We start from the raw sequence: 18,714 nt of genomic DNA, 5'->3' as shown, positions 1-18,714 counted from the left end.
AGCAGCCACTTATCTGTATCGCCATTGCAGAGACGATTGTGAATAAGATCAGTAATGGTGGTTTGAAGACAAACAGCGTGGACCTGGACGACGACGAAGATGGCGGCACAGACTCTGTCCAGGATCTCGAGGGATCCGCCGATCAGCCCTTGGACTTCTAGACTCCTTAGAATCAGCCAGCAACGGGAGCAGCACCTTGACGTGATATCGAACAGCCAGACGACACACAATTCTTCTTGTAAAGGGGAAAACGGAAACGCCAGGTCATCCGCTGGTTTCGAGGATCGCCGTTGTGATTGGAGGTGTCTTCAGTGAAACGGGTCGGCGAAGGCTGCGACCCACGCGCGAGCCTAACACCTGGAAAGGCAACAAAGAAACGTATATTAACGGAGAGTGACACGAGCAGCGGATATATACCCTCTGGCATCGTGGTTACACGATTTCAATTGCGTCCTCTTTGTCATTGGTTATGAATCCTTAACCCGATAACGAACACCTCTTTTTGAACCATTAATTTGACATGCCTATGTTGATCGTTTGTAGCCTGATTAACGATACTGTATAAAGATGCCCTGTTTTCGTTTACGGTTAATAGAAATTGATCTGTTCAAGAACACAAGTGCCAAACGGGTTAAAGAAGCTGCTAAATTAAGGAACCGTAGGAAGCTTGTACAGTGCAATAACTCAAGGGGCTACATCGTGCAATAGCAATCTCGTGTGGTGCTCTATTTCGATTCAAGACCAAGCGGACGGCGTCGTCGTTCGACGCGTAGGGAGGATCATCCTGGTGATCCTCAGTGGAGACACGTTGTACCCTGTGTGCCCGTCGAGGTACCTCCATGCACAACTCGTCTATAAATAACCTAATTACGTACTATTTATGCGTATACAAACTAGAAATTTCGCGAGGAAGGAAAAGCGGAAAGGTAAAGGAGGGAGAGGGAGGGGGAGAGAGAGAGAGAGAGAGGAAAAGAGAGGGGGAAGGAAAACAGTGTTAGAGAGGAAGACGAACACGAGAAAGAAGTTCATTTTCTATCGAGTAAAACTCACATGTCCACACCACGATGCATAGAAATTACGATACCTTTAACAAGAAGAGATACAAAAAACAAAGGGGAAAACAGAAAAAGAATGCTCTATGTAATTATGATTTTCAACCGCGTTAGATTAACGATATCTCGAATTATATTGTCTAAGCATAATATATATATATATATAGATATACATATAAATATATATATATAATACTGTCTATGACTTACGATAATACAGCGGACGAAAACAAGCTGGCTGAGAGAGAAAACCCGGCTGATCGTCAGCGGAAACGCGAGATACGCGTCGGAGACACACTTAGAAAGATGCACACGCTTCAAGACGTAGGATATTAACACAGAAAAGTATTTGCATAGTCCGAGTCACGAGTAATAGGTTTAACCGAGCTCTCTCGTAATAAGGCACCTTCGCTGATTCTTAACACAGGTAAACGTACGCCGACAGCAGAGATAGATTTCCGTCGCGATACCGCCGCTTATTTATTTTCCTCACGCTAACATTTTACTCCTCCCTTCTAATCACTTCTGCCCTTGTTTTATTATTTTTCATTTTCTTTCTCTCTCGTAGCTATCTTGCGTTGCGAGATTTAGTGTAAGATATACTGCATAAAAAAATGACCTATTTCATACTCGCTAACTACTAAACCGCAGTTCAATCACGACAAGCAAAAAAATTTTTGACGTCGGCATTTTTTCATTTTCTTTTCTTTTTTTTTGGGGTTGACAAGTAATGTTTGACATCGTGCGTATTGGTTCTTTCCGTTGAGTATAATTTTGTTTTTCACTTTCCATAATTTTGTGCTCTTGTAATATGGCAAGTGGGAATGCAGAGAACAAATATCTGGTAAATATTTAAACGATTACACGTCGTGATTCGTCTGCGTCTATTGTAATTATAAGCATTTTTACTTAACGACTTTTACTTAACGAGTGTGTGGTACACCGTAGGTACTAGAGTATAACATGTAATCCGTAGATAACTGATCGGTGTGACTATGTGAATATGCCCTAGTATTAGAAGGCAATTTACGTAGGACTAGCCAGTGCAAATTATACGTATCTCTCATCTAGAAAGAACAAACATGGTGGTTAAGTTTTTATTAAGCGTTAGGATACATTTTATTCCGATGTATTGTTTCATGTTCGGACTGTTCAGCGCTCCGGTGTGTTATCATTAATTAGAGGCACATGTAATACATGAGAATTTCAGTACTTACGTTCTTATTAAGAGCAACAAACATTTACTTTATTCTCTTTGTAAACACTTGTTTGAAGATAATTTTCATGTTTTATTGTTAAAACTGTCCAAGGGCACTTTGCACTTTAATGAACAACATAATACGCGTCACTTTAAAAAAACATTTAAAGTAACGTTTAATAAGGGATTCGTAGAAATTTACCGTGCCATTAAACATTTGGCGTACGGGAACCTCGTCCGCGATGAATTAATTAACTTACTATGTATACTCTTTGCTACGTTGAGCGCAATTTATATTCCGCCTGAATTATTACTGTACCGTCGACCTAGATTTAACAAGTATATTATTAACTCGAAGCAAAACATACATAGTTTTACCGAAAGTCTTGCATATTGTATATACATAATTATATACAATGGAAAATCATCGTCTATGATCTTCGTACCGTGATGATTTTTGTAAGGTATGCACCTGGTCAAAAGCGTAAAGAATTTTTACTTCATTCCAGAGCTACTATTAATATTTCACCAAATTGGTATTGTACATGTGGCTGTAAGAATTCTTTATGAATAAAGATTGTTGTAGAAACTTGGCGGACTGCAATCACTCTGAACCCAATTTATCAACAGGAATAGAAAAGTATATTTACGAAGAAATATATTAGTTTTATTTGAAAAGAGTATTACAAAGTAACCGACATGTTGAAGCCATGGGTGAAATATAGAAACGATAGAAAATATTAATGTGCTCTTTCTCAATAGTTGAGCACTACTCTTAGGCTGTAATGGAAGAAAATTCATGTTAATCGAGAAATAATAACATCGATATCTCAAATAACATATTAGACCGATATTATGGAACTTACCAGTTGCCTGAGTGCAACAAATCAAACCCTTCGTTGATCTTGTCGAACGGAAGAGTATGTGTAATAAATTCATCGAGAATTAAAGATTTCGACATGTACTCTTTTACTAATTTAGGAACACTTTCCTTCGATTTCCATCCACCAAACGCAGTCCCTTTCCACACGCGTCCCGTTACCAGTTGAAATGGACGAGTACTAATTTCTTGCCCTGCCGCAGCAACACCCACTATAACGGACGTACCCCAACCTTTATGACAAGACTCCAATGCAGCTCTCTGAATAGAATATATTCCTTGTAAATGAAAGCAATGCGATCGCCCAATGATTTATTAGCAATTTTAATTCGACAATCAAACCTTACCATTGTATTCACATTACCAACGCATTCGAAAGTATAATCTAATCCACCATCAGTTAATTCGATCAAAACTTCTTGGATTGGTTTTTTGTAATCTTTAGGATTGATACATTCTGTACATCCAAAAGTTTTAGCTAAAACGAACCGAATTATCGTTAATGTCGATAAATTCTTTAAATTAAGTTAGTGAATATTCTATTAATAATCAATTTTTAAAAACTCTTATTCTGTACCAAGTTCAAATTTACTCGGGTTCACATCTACACCGATAATACGCTTAGCACCAGCTTTCTTGCAACCATATGCAACTGCCAGTCCAACTGCGCCTAAACCCCATATAGCACAGTTACTACCGGGTTCTACCTTGGCAGTATTCAGAGCAGCACCATAACCAGTAGGTACACCACATCCCAACAAACACATCTTATCAAGTGGTGCAGCATCATCAATCTGAATTGCACAATGCATACTTTTATGTAACTACTAATAACTAAAATACCCAATTAGACTTAAATATTGAAGCAGAACGAAAGTACCTTAGCAAGAGAAATGTCCGCCACTACAGTATATTCAGAGAAAGTAGAGCAACCCATGAAATGAGCAAGAGTTTGACCCTTACAAGTGAATCTAGAAGTACCATCTGGCATCACACCTTTACCTTGCGTGGTACGAATCTTGCTACACAGATTTGTCTTTGGAGATTTACAGAATTTGCAATCCCCACACTGAGGAATGTACAATGGAACCACATGATCACCTGCATAATAAAATATTAGTCCTTTCTAAACAGGAATTAGAATTTTTGCAAACCCTAATAATAAAACTACGATATATCATTGACTTAATTTAGATATAGTAATAGCGACAATAATAATGTATTACCAGGTTGAAATTCGCTAACATCTTCTCCAACACTTTCAACAATACCACTGCCTTCATGGCCAAGAATACATGGGAAAATTCCTTCTGGATCTAACCCATCTAAAGTGTAAGCATCAGTGTGGCACAAAGCCACATTTACAATTTTAACTCTTACTTCATGAGCTTTTGGAGGTGCTACTTCAATCTCCTCTAACACCAAGGGCTGTTTTTCTTTCCACGCTACAGCAGCTTTACATTTAATTACCTAACAAGCATAAACATCGTTTCCTTGTTACCTCTTAACTGCCTACTTTACTAACTACAAGGTCATCTTTTGTTAAACGAAATAATCGTCTACGTGTGATAAATATCTCTAAATGTAACTTTGTTAAAAGTAAATTCAGATGAATTGTACGTATCTATATAACCGGCTTATTATTTGAGTAACAGGTGAATTGGTTTCAATCACTTTCAACAATGAAATAGAATAATTTAATAAATACCTTTCCAGCCGTACTCGACATAATTGAAGAACAGATTCACTGATCGACGAGCTAGAAAAGAGCAGAAATTCAATGAACAATGCTGCACCGAGTATGAATCAATTCTAGACACCGGTCACGATACGTTTAGCGATAAAAAGGAGTGAATTCAAGGTCGTGTTAGTATACGGTACCAATTAAATACTACTGACATCTAGTGTCTAGAAAGCTATATCTGTTACGATCCGTATACAAGAATGATGAGTAATGTAACAATTTGGTATCCTACATATAAAAAAATTAGTTATCGTTACTAAAAAAGAATTAGATTTTTACCTTTTATTGATCACAATATTGCAATAATAAATTCACAACAATTTTTCGTTATCAAAATTTAAGTTTCACATTTCAATTTTAATTAAATCCTTATCAAATTTCATTGCTGTATCAGAAACTTTATGTAACACGACCTAACATGACCCCTTACAGATAAAGAATTTTGTATTTTGAACACTTAGCAACTTCTATTCCTTTTAGATATCCCGACAACATAACCTAGACAAAATTGTGTTGTCGAGATGTATATCTTAATAGTTTTATTATAATTTATAGTATATTTTAGTAGTTTAATTGTAATTTATTGTATATACCCCATTTTAGAGGTAAGAGAGAGAGAAAGATATATAAGAAAGTCATAAGAAAGAGTGAGACAGATGTTATGACCCTACTCCAGAACCTGTGGCGCCATCTCTGTGAAAAGTGCTCAAACTAGTCGCACAGCGTTATCGACAGCGAAGTGAACTATTGAAACACTACCGCCATCTCTCGGAGAAGTCCTGAAACTAATACCCGATTAGTTCAGGGTTTCCCCGAGAGATGGCCATAGTGTTTCAGTAGTTCACTTCGCTGTCGATAACGCTGTGCGACCAGTTTGAGCACTTTTCACAGAGATGGCGCCAGGGATTCTGTAGTAGGGTCGACAGCGTCTGTCTCACTCTTTCTTATAGCACTCTTATATATCTTTCTCTCTTTTACCTCTAAAGCGGGATATATAAAATGTCACGCGGCGCAAGTAACAGTCCTCTTACTGTGACAAAGTTGTGTTGTCGGGTACATGTAGATTTAGAAATTGTTTTCTGCATATTTATTATATTGCAAAAAATACAAGATAACTTTTATACCATTATAGCAAACGTAAAAAGATCTTTCTTAATAAATCGTTTGGAGTACATTGAGTTGATCGAATCTCCTAGAATGACAAGAATTATTTACTCTAAAGTGGTTCTAATCTTGCTAGAGAAAATGTCTGAATGTGAAAATAAATTATTACATGTATAAAATGCTATGTTTATCAAAATGATTGGAATTCAATTTCCTATGACCATTTTTATTTATCTGTGAACTTTTTTACCCAATCTTAACATGGGCAATGTCTTTGCAAGCGTAATAAAATGTGCAACCGTGTATCCAAGAAGTGCACCTAGTACACATGGAATTGGCCAAGCTTGCCACGGCCTATCCCAGTCTAATGGAATCACAATGGCACCTAACCATGTCCCCAAAAGGGTAGCTTGAATATTCATTTTTATAGCATCGATCAAAACGTTGCCCTTCTGAGATTGTACCCCTGTTATGATTTCTAATGCACCATCCACCCCTAAGTGCAAGCTCGCAGGAACGAATGTCAGGGTAGTTAGCGTGGCAGTGAGCATGGTAGTTTCTTCGTGGTGCATGAATACTGGCGCACCGAACAGTATAATTATAATATAATACACAACTGACAAAAGAAAACTGGCTAACAAAAATTTGAAAATTTCTTTAACATATCTAGACCACGTCCTCCTAGCTTTCGAAGACGTCCTCGCTTCAGTTCTTGTTATAAGCAACGTATCTGAATGGAACATAGGAAACGTTAATTTGACCACCTCCGCAAAAAGCAGAATCAGCAATACCGGAATGAATTTGTACTTCCCCACATTGTACAAATTGTCGTTTAACTTGAGTAATATTAGAATACCAGGAAAGTAAATGCATGTAAACGAACAGTACGACAATAGTAACCTCTGACTCAATTTATTACCCACATTCATCTCCTTAACCTTCTTAACCTGTAATCGAAAACTTGAATATGTTTATGTTACGTAAACAAGACGGCTTCTTACGTGTATCGAATAATTCCTTACTTGGTGTAAAATAAAAAATAATCCTTCCTAATTTATCAATCGATATAATGTAGCTTTACGCAATGCGTCATCGTGTTTTGTTATATCCTCCTTTGAAACGCCTAACCAAATTTTCATACATGTTGTCTTTTAACAATGAAGTAAACCTTTAGAACGCACAGAACGATGATAATTGTGTACCGGTTAATTACACTTTTCCATTAAATAATTAAAAATATGTCACAGAAAGGTGAAAACGCGTACGGACAACACTAAGCATCTGATAGATCAGCTGTTAGCTGTTACAAACGTGGTACTGGTACGAGAAACTGAAGTGCCAAAATTTATGTGTAATTTCAAGATTTCTTGTTTCACGTTGTTGATGTAATTATCATGGGGAAAAATAAGCAAGCGCAACGAACGAAAAACAATGCAAGAGTAAGCGAAACGACGCTAAAGTACTAAAATTAATTTTCATAACAACTATAGGTTAAATTTTGTTATTGAAATACTTTTCTTTAACTGGAAATTATTTTTATGTTTGCGCTGAAAATATTGATAATAATTTAATTCTATTTAAGTTTATTTCATTAAAATGAAACAGTTCAAATATTTTTGTTTATTTTGAATAAAGTTTGTTTTGTATTGTACGACACATAAAAAAGTTCAGTGTTACATATAAAAAGTGGTATTACACTTTATTTAGCCATCAAACAGCAGCAGAAGTGCAGAACTTTTGGGCACTTCGATGCCAAATTTTGTTGGTTTCTCTGCGGTAAAGGATGGAGGATACGTACCTATACTACCAGGTTTAACACTTTACAATACGAATGAAATTGAAATGAACAATGTCGATAGCAACTTTCAAATAGTATTAAAGAAAATGAATAAGAAGGATGCAACAACCAAATGCAAGGTAAAAGATTATTACCTATTATTTGTAGGATTGATTTTAAAGCTAACCAGCATTTCCTTTTAACTTTTTCAGGCCTTACAGGAATTTGCTGTTATGTGTAAAGATTCAGAATTATCAGCTGTGGAAGGAATGTTACCATTCTGGCCACGGTTGTATTGTGCCTTAGCAATAGATGTAGAACACAGAGTGAGAGAGGCCGCACAATTAGCACATGCAGCTGTTGTAAAACGTGTAGGCAAAGGTATTGCAATGTATCTGAAACAATTAGCCGGAGCTTGGTTTACTTCACAATATGATACATATCTTCCTGCTGCATCAGCTGCTAGTAATTCATTCAATGTAACTGACTATCATTTATTAGCAATAAGAGTTTTCATTAACAAGAGTTTCATCGTATGAATTTCTTACACGTAGGATACATTTCCACCAAAAAAAATTATTGATGCTATCGTGCATTGCCAGCGTGAAATCTTGACCTATGTCTGTGATAATATAACTGTTCATACTCCACAGTCTTTGTCCATGCAAAAGTATGTTTCTGTTTATGTAATTATATTTTGAGTTTGACAATTTTCAACAAGCAGATTATATAGAGGAAGAATATGATACTTCTTGTGCCTAGGAATCTTCATACAGAAGAAATAGAAACAAAGTATCAAAGGATATTAATAGCTAGTTTACAAGGATACAGTGTCTATTTGAAGAAAGTTCCTGTTCAAGAAATCGAGAAAATGATCGACATTCATCGTAAAATTATAAACAACAACAAGTTTTGGAAATTAGCTAAGCATGATGTTCTACCAGTCAAGACAGCCTTTTTCAATGTACTAACATCAATAATTGACAATGCTAACATGCTATTGCAAGATGAAAAGAAAAGAACTGTAACAACTATTATGAATTGCCTTGATGAATCAGAGCCTGCACTGTTATCAGCCGTTTGGGAATCTGTGCTTGTCACTATACATAAAATAGAGGTAATTAACTTCTAGTTGAGAAAAGTCTAAATGTAAAATTACATTGCTGTTTTTCTAATCATTCTATTATCTGCTTCAGGACTGGTACAGTGTAGTAAATATAGAAAAATTAGTATTACCGAAATTATGGCGCGTTCTACGAAGTGGAGGACAGTGTTGCGCCAGTATCGTTTATCCGAATTTATTACCCTTTATTAGTCAATTTCCAAAATTAAATGTCGACCCTCATTACTTGTATATAAGTTTTTTCAACAATATGCGACAAGGGTACTTGATCAATTGATTCGTTATCTTAAATCGGTGTTGTACAATGTTTTAATATATACCACCTTTTTCAGATTTTCCGTAAAAAGTGTACAAATAAGCCGTTCAGAAATGTTTGCGGTAACAACATCATTCGCCGAATGTTTACGTTATTCTGTTCTATTAAATGTTAATAATCAAGATTTAATTAACGCACTAATCAAAGAACAGGTTTTTATTTCATTTATCTTATATTATACTATATTGATCTTGTACAGGAAGGACATTCAAATTCATTGATTGTTTCAGTTAATACCGGCACTGGAAATGTGCTTGAAAGAAAATAGTCCTATGAAACAGACATTCTTTTGTGAAATAACCCATTTAATACGGTACTGGAGCAAAAATCGGAATAACAAGGGCTATAAATCTTATTCTTGTTTAATACAAGAATTTTGGCGGACTCTCGATATACTGTTCAGTTCTCTTATACGTGCAAGTGAAAATTCGGAAACGTTTCATACTCCAGATACAAATAATTCCCAAATCGAATTTTTAATTGCACTAAAAACGGGGCCCGAACATAGACGTAAAAATTTAAAAGTTAAATTCTCCGGTCCAGACGAGAATACAACGGCTCAGTCTCATATACGAAATGCAGAAAGTAACACTGATACTGAATTCCTTAGTGAATTGAACACTTTTGTAAATTCCCTTTGCATGAAGTATTTCCATCAAATCACCGACCAACGTGCGAAAAAATACGTCATATATTTAAACAAGATTATAACATGCTTTGAAAGCAAGGAACTTTCCAAAAATCTATCCGAATTTCTTAAAACGCAGATAAACTTCCTCGAATTCTACGATAAAATATTACGGAATTGGTTGCTAACACAATCCAAAGAAACCGAACATATAATAGAGCTCATATTCAATGTTATGAAGTACTTGAGTGATTCTGAAAAGAATGAAATTTTGAAGACATTAACGGAGGTAAATAATATGCACTTTCTACTCGCTTCGTTTATATAAAAGCATATTTAGCTACATATGTTTTTTTTCCTTTCAGTTTGATGATATTGTAACTACGAGAAGTGTCGTACAATGTGCCCTATCGAAGAAGCATAGAAACGATATCATAGTAAAGAAATGGTGTTCACAATCTAAGATAACTAGTTTGTTAATAGATGTAGCAAAGGAGATTGCTTCAGGCAATTATTCTGATTTAGAAAAGAATCAAAACCTTATTTTATTAGCTTTCGAGCCTCTCAATGATGGCAGTAAGTTTTTAATATTTAATGCAGCCTATTATTTTATTTCAAATATAACACAAGTATATACTTTTGTTAGATTTATTAATAAAGGAAGAAGGGGTCAACGAAGTTATATCTATACTTTGCAATTCGTTCCACGGAATAGATGAGTCATGTTTACTGGATTTTGCAAGATTAATCTCTTATATCGTTCCATTAATGTGGACTCACAAACAAACAATAGTTGGAGCTGTACAAATATTGGAAACACTTTTCCAGTTACGCTCAGAAAGCTACTTCAATAATAATTCCGCTTTCGTTGATACAATGCGGGATGTATGGAAGGAAGGTCTTTCAGAAGCTATTCGGAAATTTTCACAAGTAGAATTTGTTGATTTAACGAAAAAGTTTGCGACTTCTATGTGGAAAAAGATATACAACCAGTAAGCAAATTTATCGAAATAATTTTGTACTGTGTTTCTTTTATAATATTTGTGAATGTTTCAGAAATTTCGAAAGTAGCAAAGAAATATTGGTGGATGTAGCGGTTGATTTTCTTGAAATTATACTTGACAACGAAATTTCTATAGGGAAAGATTACATGGAAGAGATTATTTTAACATTTTTAGCAGATTCTGATGTACAAGTATGGATAGCAGAAATGACTGGAATAGTGATATATGGTGAAGTAATAACTGGTAAACTGTATGTGTTATCTCTTGATCAGAAAATATACATTCACCAGAAATGTATGTCGATCGGTTTAACCAGCAATGAAATAACAGATAATATAGAAAATTACTTAAAATGGGCACTTTTTAATATTAATTTATTGAATAATCTGTGTTTGAGATCAACCGATAAATTTAAAGCAGAAGAATCTAGCGTAGAGGAATTATTATTACACGATTTCAATTTGCCAGGAATTACAAATCTGTTAGTTAATATCGTATATTCAATTGTTTTGAGTCAAATTTATTCCAATCATTACAAATCCGTGAGTATGAAGCTTTGTAACAAAAAATTTCAATAGTAACGCAATTAATAGTTCATTGAATAACTATTTTCAGACCAAATGTTTTAATAATGCGAATAAAATTTTAATGACTATATATGATAGCTTTAAACAACTACAAACATACATTGATGAGGACACATGTTATGAAATTCTTGATTACATAAAATTGTAAGTATTTCTTTTCATAAGTGGAGTTATATTGTAGAACATAATTCAGATTGATTACATTTGCAGAAATTATTCCAAATACGGAAGTATGTTATCATACATAATATACTTTTGTTGTACTGAATTATATCCTAGGAAAGAACCTGTAGAATTGTTTGAAAATTGCAAAAGTAGCAATATATTTGATACAAGTGAAGAAATAACGCTGCAGAGTCTACAGGTATCGAAAATGATTTTTTTTATTAACTTTTAGTCCTTTATAATGATAGAGAACGTTATTCTAGATTTTATCAAAATTTCAAAATTTTGAAAACATTTCGATACCAGCAGATAATGATGTTTACGAATTAATAACAGCAAGGAGCACATTAATTAGCCAAGAAGATAATTTAAAATACTCGAATATTTTAGAAAAGATAATATCTTATGAAAAAGAAAATCCCTCATTACTGGCCCTTGATTGGTAACATTTTTATTAAGAAAATTTCCCCACGTTTATAAACGGAATATGACATTTGTAATTGATTTTTCTTTGGCACAGTGAAATTTCCAAAATTCCGTGGCATGAGTTGAATTTACCTCTGGAACTTATAAGATTACTGACGGAACTCGTAAACAGAATTCCCTCCAAGTTAACTTACGAGCATTGGAACTTTATTCTAATATCTTTGGTCTTATGGGAGCTTTCTATCACTAAATCGAAACAAAATGTTAATGATTTTAAGGTACACAAGAATTACCTATATATTGACTATAATATTGTTAACTTAGTTTTATATTATATTTTTATAGGTATCTGCACTAGCAGTAGCTGTGTGGCAGCTTTATTACGCGATCCAAAATTTATTTAGCAAACATGAACAGAAACAGACAGTAGATATATCACCAACAGTGTTAGACGAATGGAAAAATGTTTTTGCTTATGATGTACAAAACGGAATCATTCAATTTTGGATGTTCTATGCAGGTACAGCTACGATTTATAAAATCATTACTTTACTTTTGTCATTTATCGTCGGATATTATATTACAGATTCGTACAATGAAAGAACCATAGCTTTGAAACCAATTGTGCTGCTGGATTACCTAGGAAAAGCTGTGAAAGTATTGAATGGAAACGTGATTTTTGGAAATCAATCACAAATATCTCTTGAAACATCCATTAATCTAGCATTAAAATTACTCCAATCACCTGTAGCCAGTATACAATTGAGCGCGTATCATGTATTGAAACATGCAGTATCGGAACTTGTACAACAAGACAAAGCCACCGTTGAATTGGAGAATTTCGATTCAAATACTTTGAATATTAAAAAAATGGAAGACGTACTTCAAAACACGCAGAACATCGTGAATACCATTTTAATGGATTTCAAGTAAGAAGTCAGCTAGATTTTATTCATAATAAATAGATTTTTAATTCATAATATTTTTCTAGATTATGTGATACTGTAAGTTGTACTATTCAACCGTACACCGACTCCTATACTTACACCGTCGGATATTTATTATCGTGGGCTATTATTTTGGACATGTGCGCGAATGCACACGGAGATTTGCTTTATCAGTATGCCGAAATACTTAAGTAAATATTGTTCTAGCACTTTTTTAATTTCTTAGTTTACGAATATTTATTAGTCATTATTAAGTAAGTTATTTCTGTTTCAGGGACAACTTCTTTCCTAGTTTATTAAATAATATATTCCGACTTATGCCAGTGGAAGTACTTCAAGACAATAAAAATAAGGGTGCAAAATTGGTGGAAATATTTTCTACCGAACCATCTTTAGATTTTGGCGGTACTAACATCATTCTTCTTCTACATTAGTCTTTCTTCTCATATAGTGAACTTTATCTCATACTTCTTTATTTGTAATATCTGATAGAAAGTTGGACAGAATGGCGGCTGGATCATATAGTGTGTTGGTTGTATACGAACAGCTTGAGATATTTACCAGTGTTGGTAAGACAATGGTGGAGCACTGCAGACAGCAGAATTAGTGCTGCAGTGGACAAGATCACAACGCATTATGTTAGTCCTATGCTTTGTCAGGAAGAGCTTCTTAACAATAAACTGCATAACATTGAAAATATGCAAGTAAAGGTTCATCCAACATTCCGTGAAGTGATAGCTTTGTATCAAATGGACGATACGAAACTAGAACTGAACATCGTACTGCCGCCTAATCATCCATTGGGAACGGTTACTGTGGAGCCTGGACAACACGCGGGTGGAACTGCCAATTGGCGGAATTGTCACATGCAATTATCGATATTTCTCACACATCAGGTAATTTACAGTTTAGGTACTCACGAAGCAGTTTGGAATTTATCTACTGTGGATATGAAAATTTTCTTCTATTTAATTCTTTAATCTTGTTTGCAGAATGGATCTGTTTGGGACGGACTTGCATTATGGAAAAGGAATTTAGATAAGAAGTTTGCTGGTGTCGAAGAGTGTTACATTTGTTTCAGTATTTTCCATATAAACACTTACCAAATACCAAAATTATCTTGTCACACGTGTCGCAAAAAATTTCATACGGCATGTCTAGTAAGTTTTATTTGTAATTTTCATTGTAAGTTTGCACAACTGGTACGTTATATATCCCATTTTCCTTTCAGTACAAATGGTTCAGTACAAGCCAAAAGTCTACGTGTCCAATATGCAGAAATATATTTTAAACTATGTTGTATTATTTATATACAAAATTTATATCTCTATTTAATTAAATATACTAACGTCTGTACATAATGCAACTGCAATGGAAGAGATTTATCGTCTGTCAGTTTTACAGTGTACAAATTATATCTGTCTAATGTAAATTATGTAGAAAGATAATAAAGTCATCGATTTAATTTTTTTGTCGATTTGAAGCACTCCCAACACCAATATATATCGCTAATCTTTTCATACTATTTTTCCGAGAACTTACTTTTGTACGTTACTAACTTTAACCAGAATACAAATATTACAGCAAATATGTGATAAGATTACAACTGTTTTTAATCAGGTGACAGCAGGTGATAAGCATTAGTCCACTTTGAAGTGTCATTTGTGCCAGATCCAAAGATGCCAAGTAAGTAATACTATTTTATAAGAATTCGATAAACTTCATTTTTTCATTACATTAATTTATATTATTCACCGAAACGATTGTTTTATATTTAACTATTTTGAAGGATTTTCTCGAAATCTAAATTTCGCTAAAATACCCAGAAATATTAACGCTACTTATTGTCTGATAGCGATTAAGTTAAATAATTTCGAATACGAAATGATATGATTAAAAATTACGTAGTTGGTTTCACGACAGATCGAAAAATTTCTATATGCGAATACATTAATGTAACATGTGTATAACAGACACCACTTATTTGTTTTCCCCTTATCAGCGGTGAAACTGAGTTCGAGAAAAGTCTTACTACAGCACAATCATCACCTGAGAAATCACACTCATTTTAAGCCATCTACACCTATATTATTTATATCTCTTTATCTATTTCATCATGAGAGTTTTCACATAATATTTATTTATATATAAACATACAATAGTGTTTTAGAAGAGAAAAGTAGTTTTGTTACATCTACGATACGGTCATTTTTTTTATATAAGTCAAAGGTAATCATTTATGTTGTAGTAGATGAATCAGAGATTAAACAATAATTTCCATCAAAGGTTTCAGATGGGTCAATCGAACTAGAGGGCAAAGTTTGCCGGAAACCGCGGTCATTGGGGGCCGTGACATAGATGGATGCAACATCTACGTTGGTAGAGCCTTCCACGAGGGTGATATGCTTCCGGCTAAAATAATCCCTGACAGAAGTGCCGCCTACGTATGTCACAACGGTCAAGAACACGTCAAAGATGATTACGAAGTGAGTATATCAGGAAAAGTCGCTGCATATACTGTCATTTCATTCAATCTAGTTTGAAAAATAAGACTTATTGACAACGTAATTAAATTATCTGCAGGAAAATCGCGTACAAAGAAAAGTTAGACACTTACATTTTTTAATCTAATTGTTGATAAAAGTGGCAATTATCTGTCGTTATCGTTCGCACTTTTTATGCTCGCGAGCCACGATTAAATCGAAGGCGGTTCTTGGAGAACATTTGTCGCTGATCGCCTTTTTTTTAGCGAATAAAAAAATTTTTCCGCCGATGAACTTAATCCGACGGTGTAACTGGCTTTTTAACGCACACGCAAACACGAAATCGAGATTTCGTGTCAAGGCGAAGCCGTTTCGCGGCACGGAATTGGTATACAGTTTGCACGATTTGCACGAGCCTTTAGCTCTTTGTACGATTTCGAGCAACACGATTACCTTGGGCTTTGAAAATGAACGCAGGAAAAAGCGATGGTCGCCCTGTCCCATCGGTTACCATCGCGTTACCATCTCGACTTTAATTCTCATACGAAAATCACCTTTGCCTTTTACCTCTTTAATCGATTAACTCGTCGAATACGATCGAGTAGAACGCTTTGTAGAATCAATTGATTGAGATTTAGCAAAATTTTACTAATACTAAAAATTGTTCTGTTCTTTTAAGGTTTTGTGCCAAGGAGAATTCGGATGGGAATTCTGCAGCAACGGATCCGTTCCATCTGACGCGGTAGTCGTAGGACAGACCACCGATGGAGAACCCCTGTATGTTGGCCGTGTTCTCCATAATGGATCCCAAACAGTTGGCAAGGTCGGAACGTTACTGTTCCTTGTATAGGAAATTTCTATTTTTAACTTAACGGAAGCTATTTTTTAATTACGAACACATGAAATCATTGGCGGAAAAGGACACGTTAGATCCGTATCGCCGAATTAAGAATTCAGATGATCAATGAGAATGTCTCTTTGTAGGTCCAACCGAGCCATGGGTGCTTGTACATCCCCTTCGATGGCGAGGAGCTGTCCTTCAGAGACTACGAAGTGCTTGTAATGCACTAAGCAGCACAACGCTATTACTGTTACTATTACGAGTCGCGTTCAATGTATTACTGAGATTTTAACTACTAATGTAAACACAAACAATTCGCAAAACACACTGAAAAGGAATAATAAAACAGCGTTCGTTTCTCCACGGTTGTGTGAATGCACAACAATAAAACATTCTATCTCATCTGCGCCCAGAATAAAACGCAGTTGATACGCATTATATCGGGACAACCGATAAGATAAAGATGGTGTTCTTAACGACGTTAATTATTTGCTAACTTTCGAACCCAGGAAACGTCACGACTCACTATGATTCATTACGAGCATTCGTTTAAGCAAATTAACGTTACGATTTTCTGAGACTGACGCAAATAGATTAAAAACCATCGCGTCACTGGTTGCCATAACTACGTACGTTTTTCAGAGTAATTAGATTGCCGTGGTACAGGAAAAACAAATTCATTCGGGAGCTAAGAAAAATGACTCTAGAACATAATACTTTCAATTAATTCGGTACTATTATACTAGGAGCAGAAATGCTGCGGTAGTTACTATTGCTTCTAAGTTTAACCTAGCGTATTGTCCCTAGCATAATCTTCATGGATCGATGGGTCGAGCTCGAAAGTTTCGTGGGCCGATTACCTCCTCCAAAACGCGAGGCCAATCGAGAGCTAAGGGTCCACGATAAGAGAATAGAGCGAGGTGACCGGGTTTCGACCGGTCGCTCGATCCACGAGCCAGTCTGTTCCGAGTTGAAGCGCGCGGTGACCAGCGGATGTGCCGGAGAAACACGAAAACAACAGGTCTGTTACGGCTCTGAATCGAATATTTTATAGCATCGCTCGAATTACGAGCATTACTCACTTGACGACGTCATACGGTCAGCTTAAAAGCCAGGGCCGTAACTTACACCTCTAATCCAGCCACGAGTCCCATGATTCCTTCTTTAATTCATCCTGAACCTATCGACTCGGCGTACCAACAACCCCCGAGAGGCTGCACGAACATCCCCGCCGAATTCGACGTCCCGATGTTAATCAAGAGCGTGGAACTTGGTGGATGTTTGCGATGGAAATTGACACGTCGTGGCATTGACCAAATTTCTACGGAAGCACGAAGGTCTAGAAAAATCTGGAGGCCATCGAGCGCGCGGGAACGAAGGAACGTAATTGCCAATTCGTCGCAATTGGCCGCCCAGCAAACGTGACTGCGGGACCAGAAAGGCCCGGCGAGCAAATCGTCGTGGTTGGGTATACACTTAATGGAATCTTTGATTTGTCGTTGTAGGTGGCCTCACGGGGGAGGGGACACGGCCCTGTCTGAAATAGGCTCCAGCCGTAGAAGACAAGACGGCCGGTTGTGATTATTTTATCAACAAATTGCCACATTTAAACGGCACCTCGGCATCTGGCCTACCGGAGATGTCGCTCGTAATGCTGCCCGCTGTTTACATCGCTGTTTTTCGATTGTATCTGATTATTTGATCATTAATCACAAAACGCAGTTCGACCGATTAGCATACATAAAAAACATTCTGTTGAGATATTTTTTTCGTCGGTCTGTAGCGAAGTTTCGGTAACGAAAAATACTTGGTGACGCATCGCCAAATATCCGCCGGATAATTTATTGCAAAGTATTGCTAGCAGAGATTTTATGGATATTTTATGATAACCTAATATATTCATCGATGTAAGCGGTCTAAAGAAGAAAAAAGAATGTGATTCTCGGCGGTAACGAAATAAACAAGAATTTCGCACTTGACCCACATCCTTTCCGATGATGCAAAACATTCATAACAGGAGAAAAAATATGTATTACCCAACCATTTAAAAAACCAATTAGTAAACAATCTATTAGCATAAGAAACAGTAGTAATGTATGCAGCAGAAGAAAAGAAAAATACAAACAAATTAGAATTTTGCCAATATTTGTTTACAACATCAAACCCAATGTAGAGTTAACGAAATCACCCTCAAGAAAATTGGAAGGAATCCCTAAAAAATTCAGAGAACCTTCGTCCAGACGCTCGAAGCAGACCTTGACCTGAAAAGCGTCGAAGAACGGAACCGGAAGCGTGGACGTTGCGCGTGGTTGTCGATCGTCGCAGAAACGGCACGTACCGGCGACGTACATTTAACGTCCTAGGTGGATGTACCCTCGAACATACCTAAGTATATACCCGACACCGCTCATGAAGAGGACCGTTGAAGTTTGCTCCAGG

General features: G+C 35.9%; 5 protein-coding genes across 6 annotated transcripts in view; 3 read left to right on the top strand and 2 right to left on the bottom strand.

Annotated features, from left to right (window-relative positions):
* The window catches only part of Cow (Proteoglycan Cow), a 117,748-nt gene extending 114,909 nt beyond the window's left edge, over window positions 1-2,839 (top strand). Inside the window, exon 10 of the mRNA XM_076909868.1 lies at window positions 31-2,839. Within this exon, the coding sequence (XP_076765983.1) occupies window positions 31-161 (131 nt within the window). The 3' untranslated portion in view covers window positions 162-2,839. The remainder of the gene's footprint in view (window positions 1-30) is intronic.
* On the bottom strand, window positions 2,136-4,970 carry Fdh (alcohol dehydrogenase class-3 Fdh). Its single transcript, XM_076909869.1, has 7 exons — window positions 4,839-4,970; window positions 4,357-4,600; window positions 4,011-4,231; window positions 3,708-3,924; window positions 3,478-3,608; window positions 3,117-3,391; window positions 2,136-3,030 (listed from the first exon to the last, which is right to left on the bottom strand). The coding sequence occupies exons 1-7, from the start codon at window positions 4,857-4,859 to the stop codon at window positions 3,006-3,008; spliced, it is 1,134 nt and encodes a 377-aa protein (XP_076765984.1). The 5' UTR covers window positions 4,860-4,970; the 3' UTR covers window positions 2,136-3,005.
* A 991-nt stretch (window positions 4,971-5,961) lies between these two features.
* Pig-f (phosphatidylinositol glycan anchor biosynthesis class F) lies at window positions 5,962-7,292 on the bottom strand. Of its 2 annotated transcripts, XM_076910312.1 has the most exons (3): window positions 7,181-7,292; window positions 7,001-7,101; window positions 5,964-6,925 (listed from the first exon to the last, which is right to left on the bottom strand). In XM_076910312.1, exon 3 carries the CDS (start codon window positions 6,905-6,907, stop codon window positions 6,209-6,211), a length of 699 nt encoding a protein of 232 aa, XP_076766427.1. In that variant the 5' UTR covers window positions 6,908-6,925; window positions 7,001-7,101; window positions 7,181-7,292; the 3' UTR covers window positions 5,964-6,208. The 2 variants fall into 2 exon arrangements, with proteins under 2 accessions (XP_076766428.1, XP_076766427.1); XM_076910313.1 differs by having other exon boundaries at window positions 5,962-6,938; window positions 7,001-7,196.
* Ltn1 (E3 ubiquitin-protein ligase listerin) lies at window positions 7,278-14,409 on the top strand. The gene is made up of 22 exons (XM_076910308.1): window positions 7,278-7,417; window positions 7,686-7,895; window positions 7,968-8,234; window positions 8,310-8,425; window positions 8,518-8,872; window positions 8,952-9,139; window positions 9,211-9,346; window positions 9,425-10,111; window positions 10,188-10,398; window positions 10,469-10,814; window positions 10,879-11,368; window positions 11,442-11,557; window positions 11,624-11,777; window positions 11,842-12,020; window positions 12,099-12,282; window positions 12,350-12,524; window positions 12,591-12,933; window positions 12,996-13,142; window positions 13,226-13,356; window positions 13,444-13,847; window positions 13,944-14,111; window positions 14,183-14,409. The coding sequence occupies exons 1-22, from the start codon at window positions 7,373-7,375 to the stop codon at window positions 14,240-14,242; spliced, it is 5,112 nt and encodes a 1,703-aa protein (XP_076766423.1). The 5' UTR covers window positions 7,278-7,372; the 3' UTR covers window positions 14,243-14,409.
* A 96-nt stretch (window positions 14,410-14,505) lies between these two features.
* LOC143433159 (uncharacterized) lies at window positions 14,506-16,582 on the top strand. Its single transcript, XM_076910314.1, has 4 exons — window positions 14,506-14,637; window positions 15,238-15,437; window positions 16,114-16,257; window positions 16,419-16,582. The coding sequence occupies exons 1-4, from the start codon at window positions 14,631-14,633 to the stop codon at window positions 16,503-16,505; spliced, it is 438 nt and encodes a 145-aa protein (XP_076766429.1). The 5' UTR covers window positions 14,506-14,630; the 3' UTR covers window positions 16,506-16,582.
* The last annotated feature ends 2,132 nt before the right edge of the window (window positions 16,583-18,714 follow it).

The sequence above is a fragment of the Xylocopa sonorina genome, chromosome 2 (genome assembly GCF_050948175.1).
Source record: "Xylocopa sonorina isolate GNS202 chromosome 2, iyXylSono1_principal, whole genome shotgun sequence".
NCBI lineage: Eukaryota > Metazoa > Arthropoda > Insecta > Hymenoptera > Apidae > Xylocopa > Xylocopa sonorina.
This window is presented reverse-complemented; position numbering and strand designations above follow the sequence as displayed.

Coding starts and splice junctions, on each gene's coding strand:
- Fdh (XM_076909869.1), bottom strand. CDS start 4,859: ATGTCGAGTACGGCTGGAAAG. Junction 4,232..4,356: donor TGTTAGCGAATTTCAACCTG/GTAATACATTAT, acceptor TTTATTATGCAG/GTGATCATGTGGTTCCATTG. Junction 3,031..3,116: donor TTGTTGCACTCAGGCAACTG/GTAAGTTCCATA, acceptor CTTCCATTACAG/CCTAAGAGTAGTGCTCAACT.
- Ltn1 (XM_076910308.1), top strand. CDS start 7,373: ATGGGGAAAAATAAGCAAGCGCAACGAACGAAAAACAATGCAAGA. Junction 10,112..10,187: donor TTTTGAAGACATTAACGGAG/GTAAATAATATG, acceptor TTTTCCTTTCAG/TTTGATGATATTGTAACTAC. Junction 11,558..11,623: donor ATTCTTGATTACATAAAATT/GTAAGTATTTCT, acceptor TTACATTTGCAG/AAATTATTCCAAATACGGAA.
- LOC143433159 (XM_076910314.1), top strand. Junction 15,438..16,113: donor ACGTCAAAGATGATTACGAA/GTGAGTATATCA, acceptor TGTTCTTTTAAG/GTTTTGTGCCAAGGAGAATT. Junction 16,258..16,418: donor GATCCCAAACAGTTGGCAAG/GTCGGAACGTTA, acceptor GTCTCTTTGTAG/GTCCAACCGAGCCATGGGTG.
- Pig-f (XM_076910312.1), bottom strand. CDS start 6,907: ATGAATGTGGGTAATAAATTGAGTCAGAGGTTACTATTGTCGTACTGT.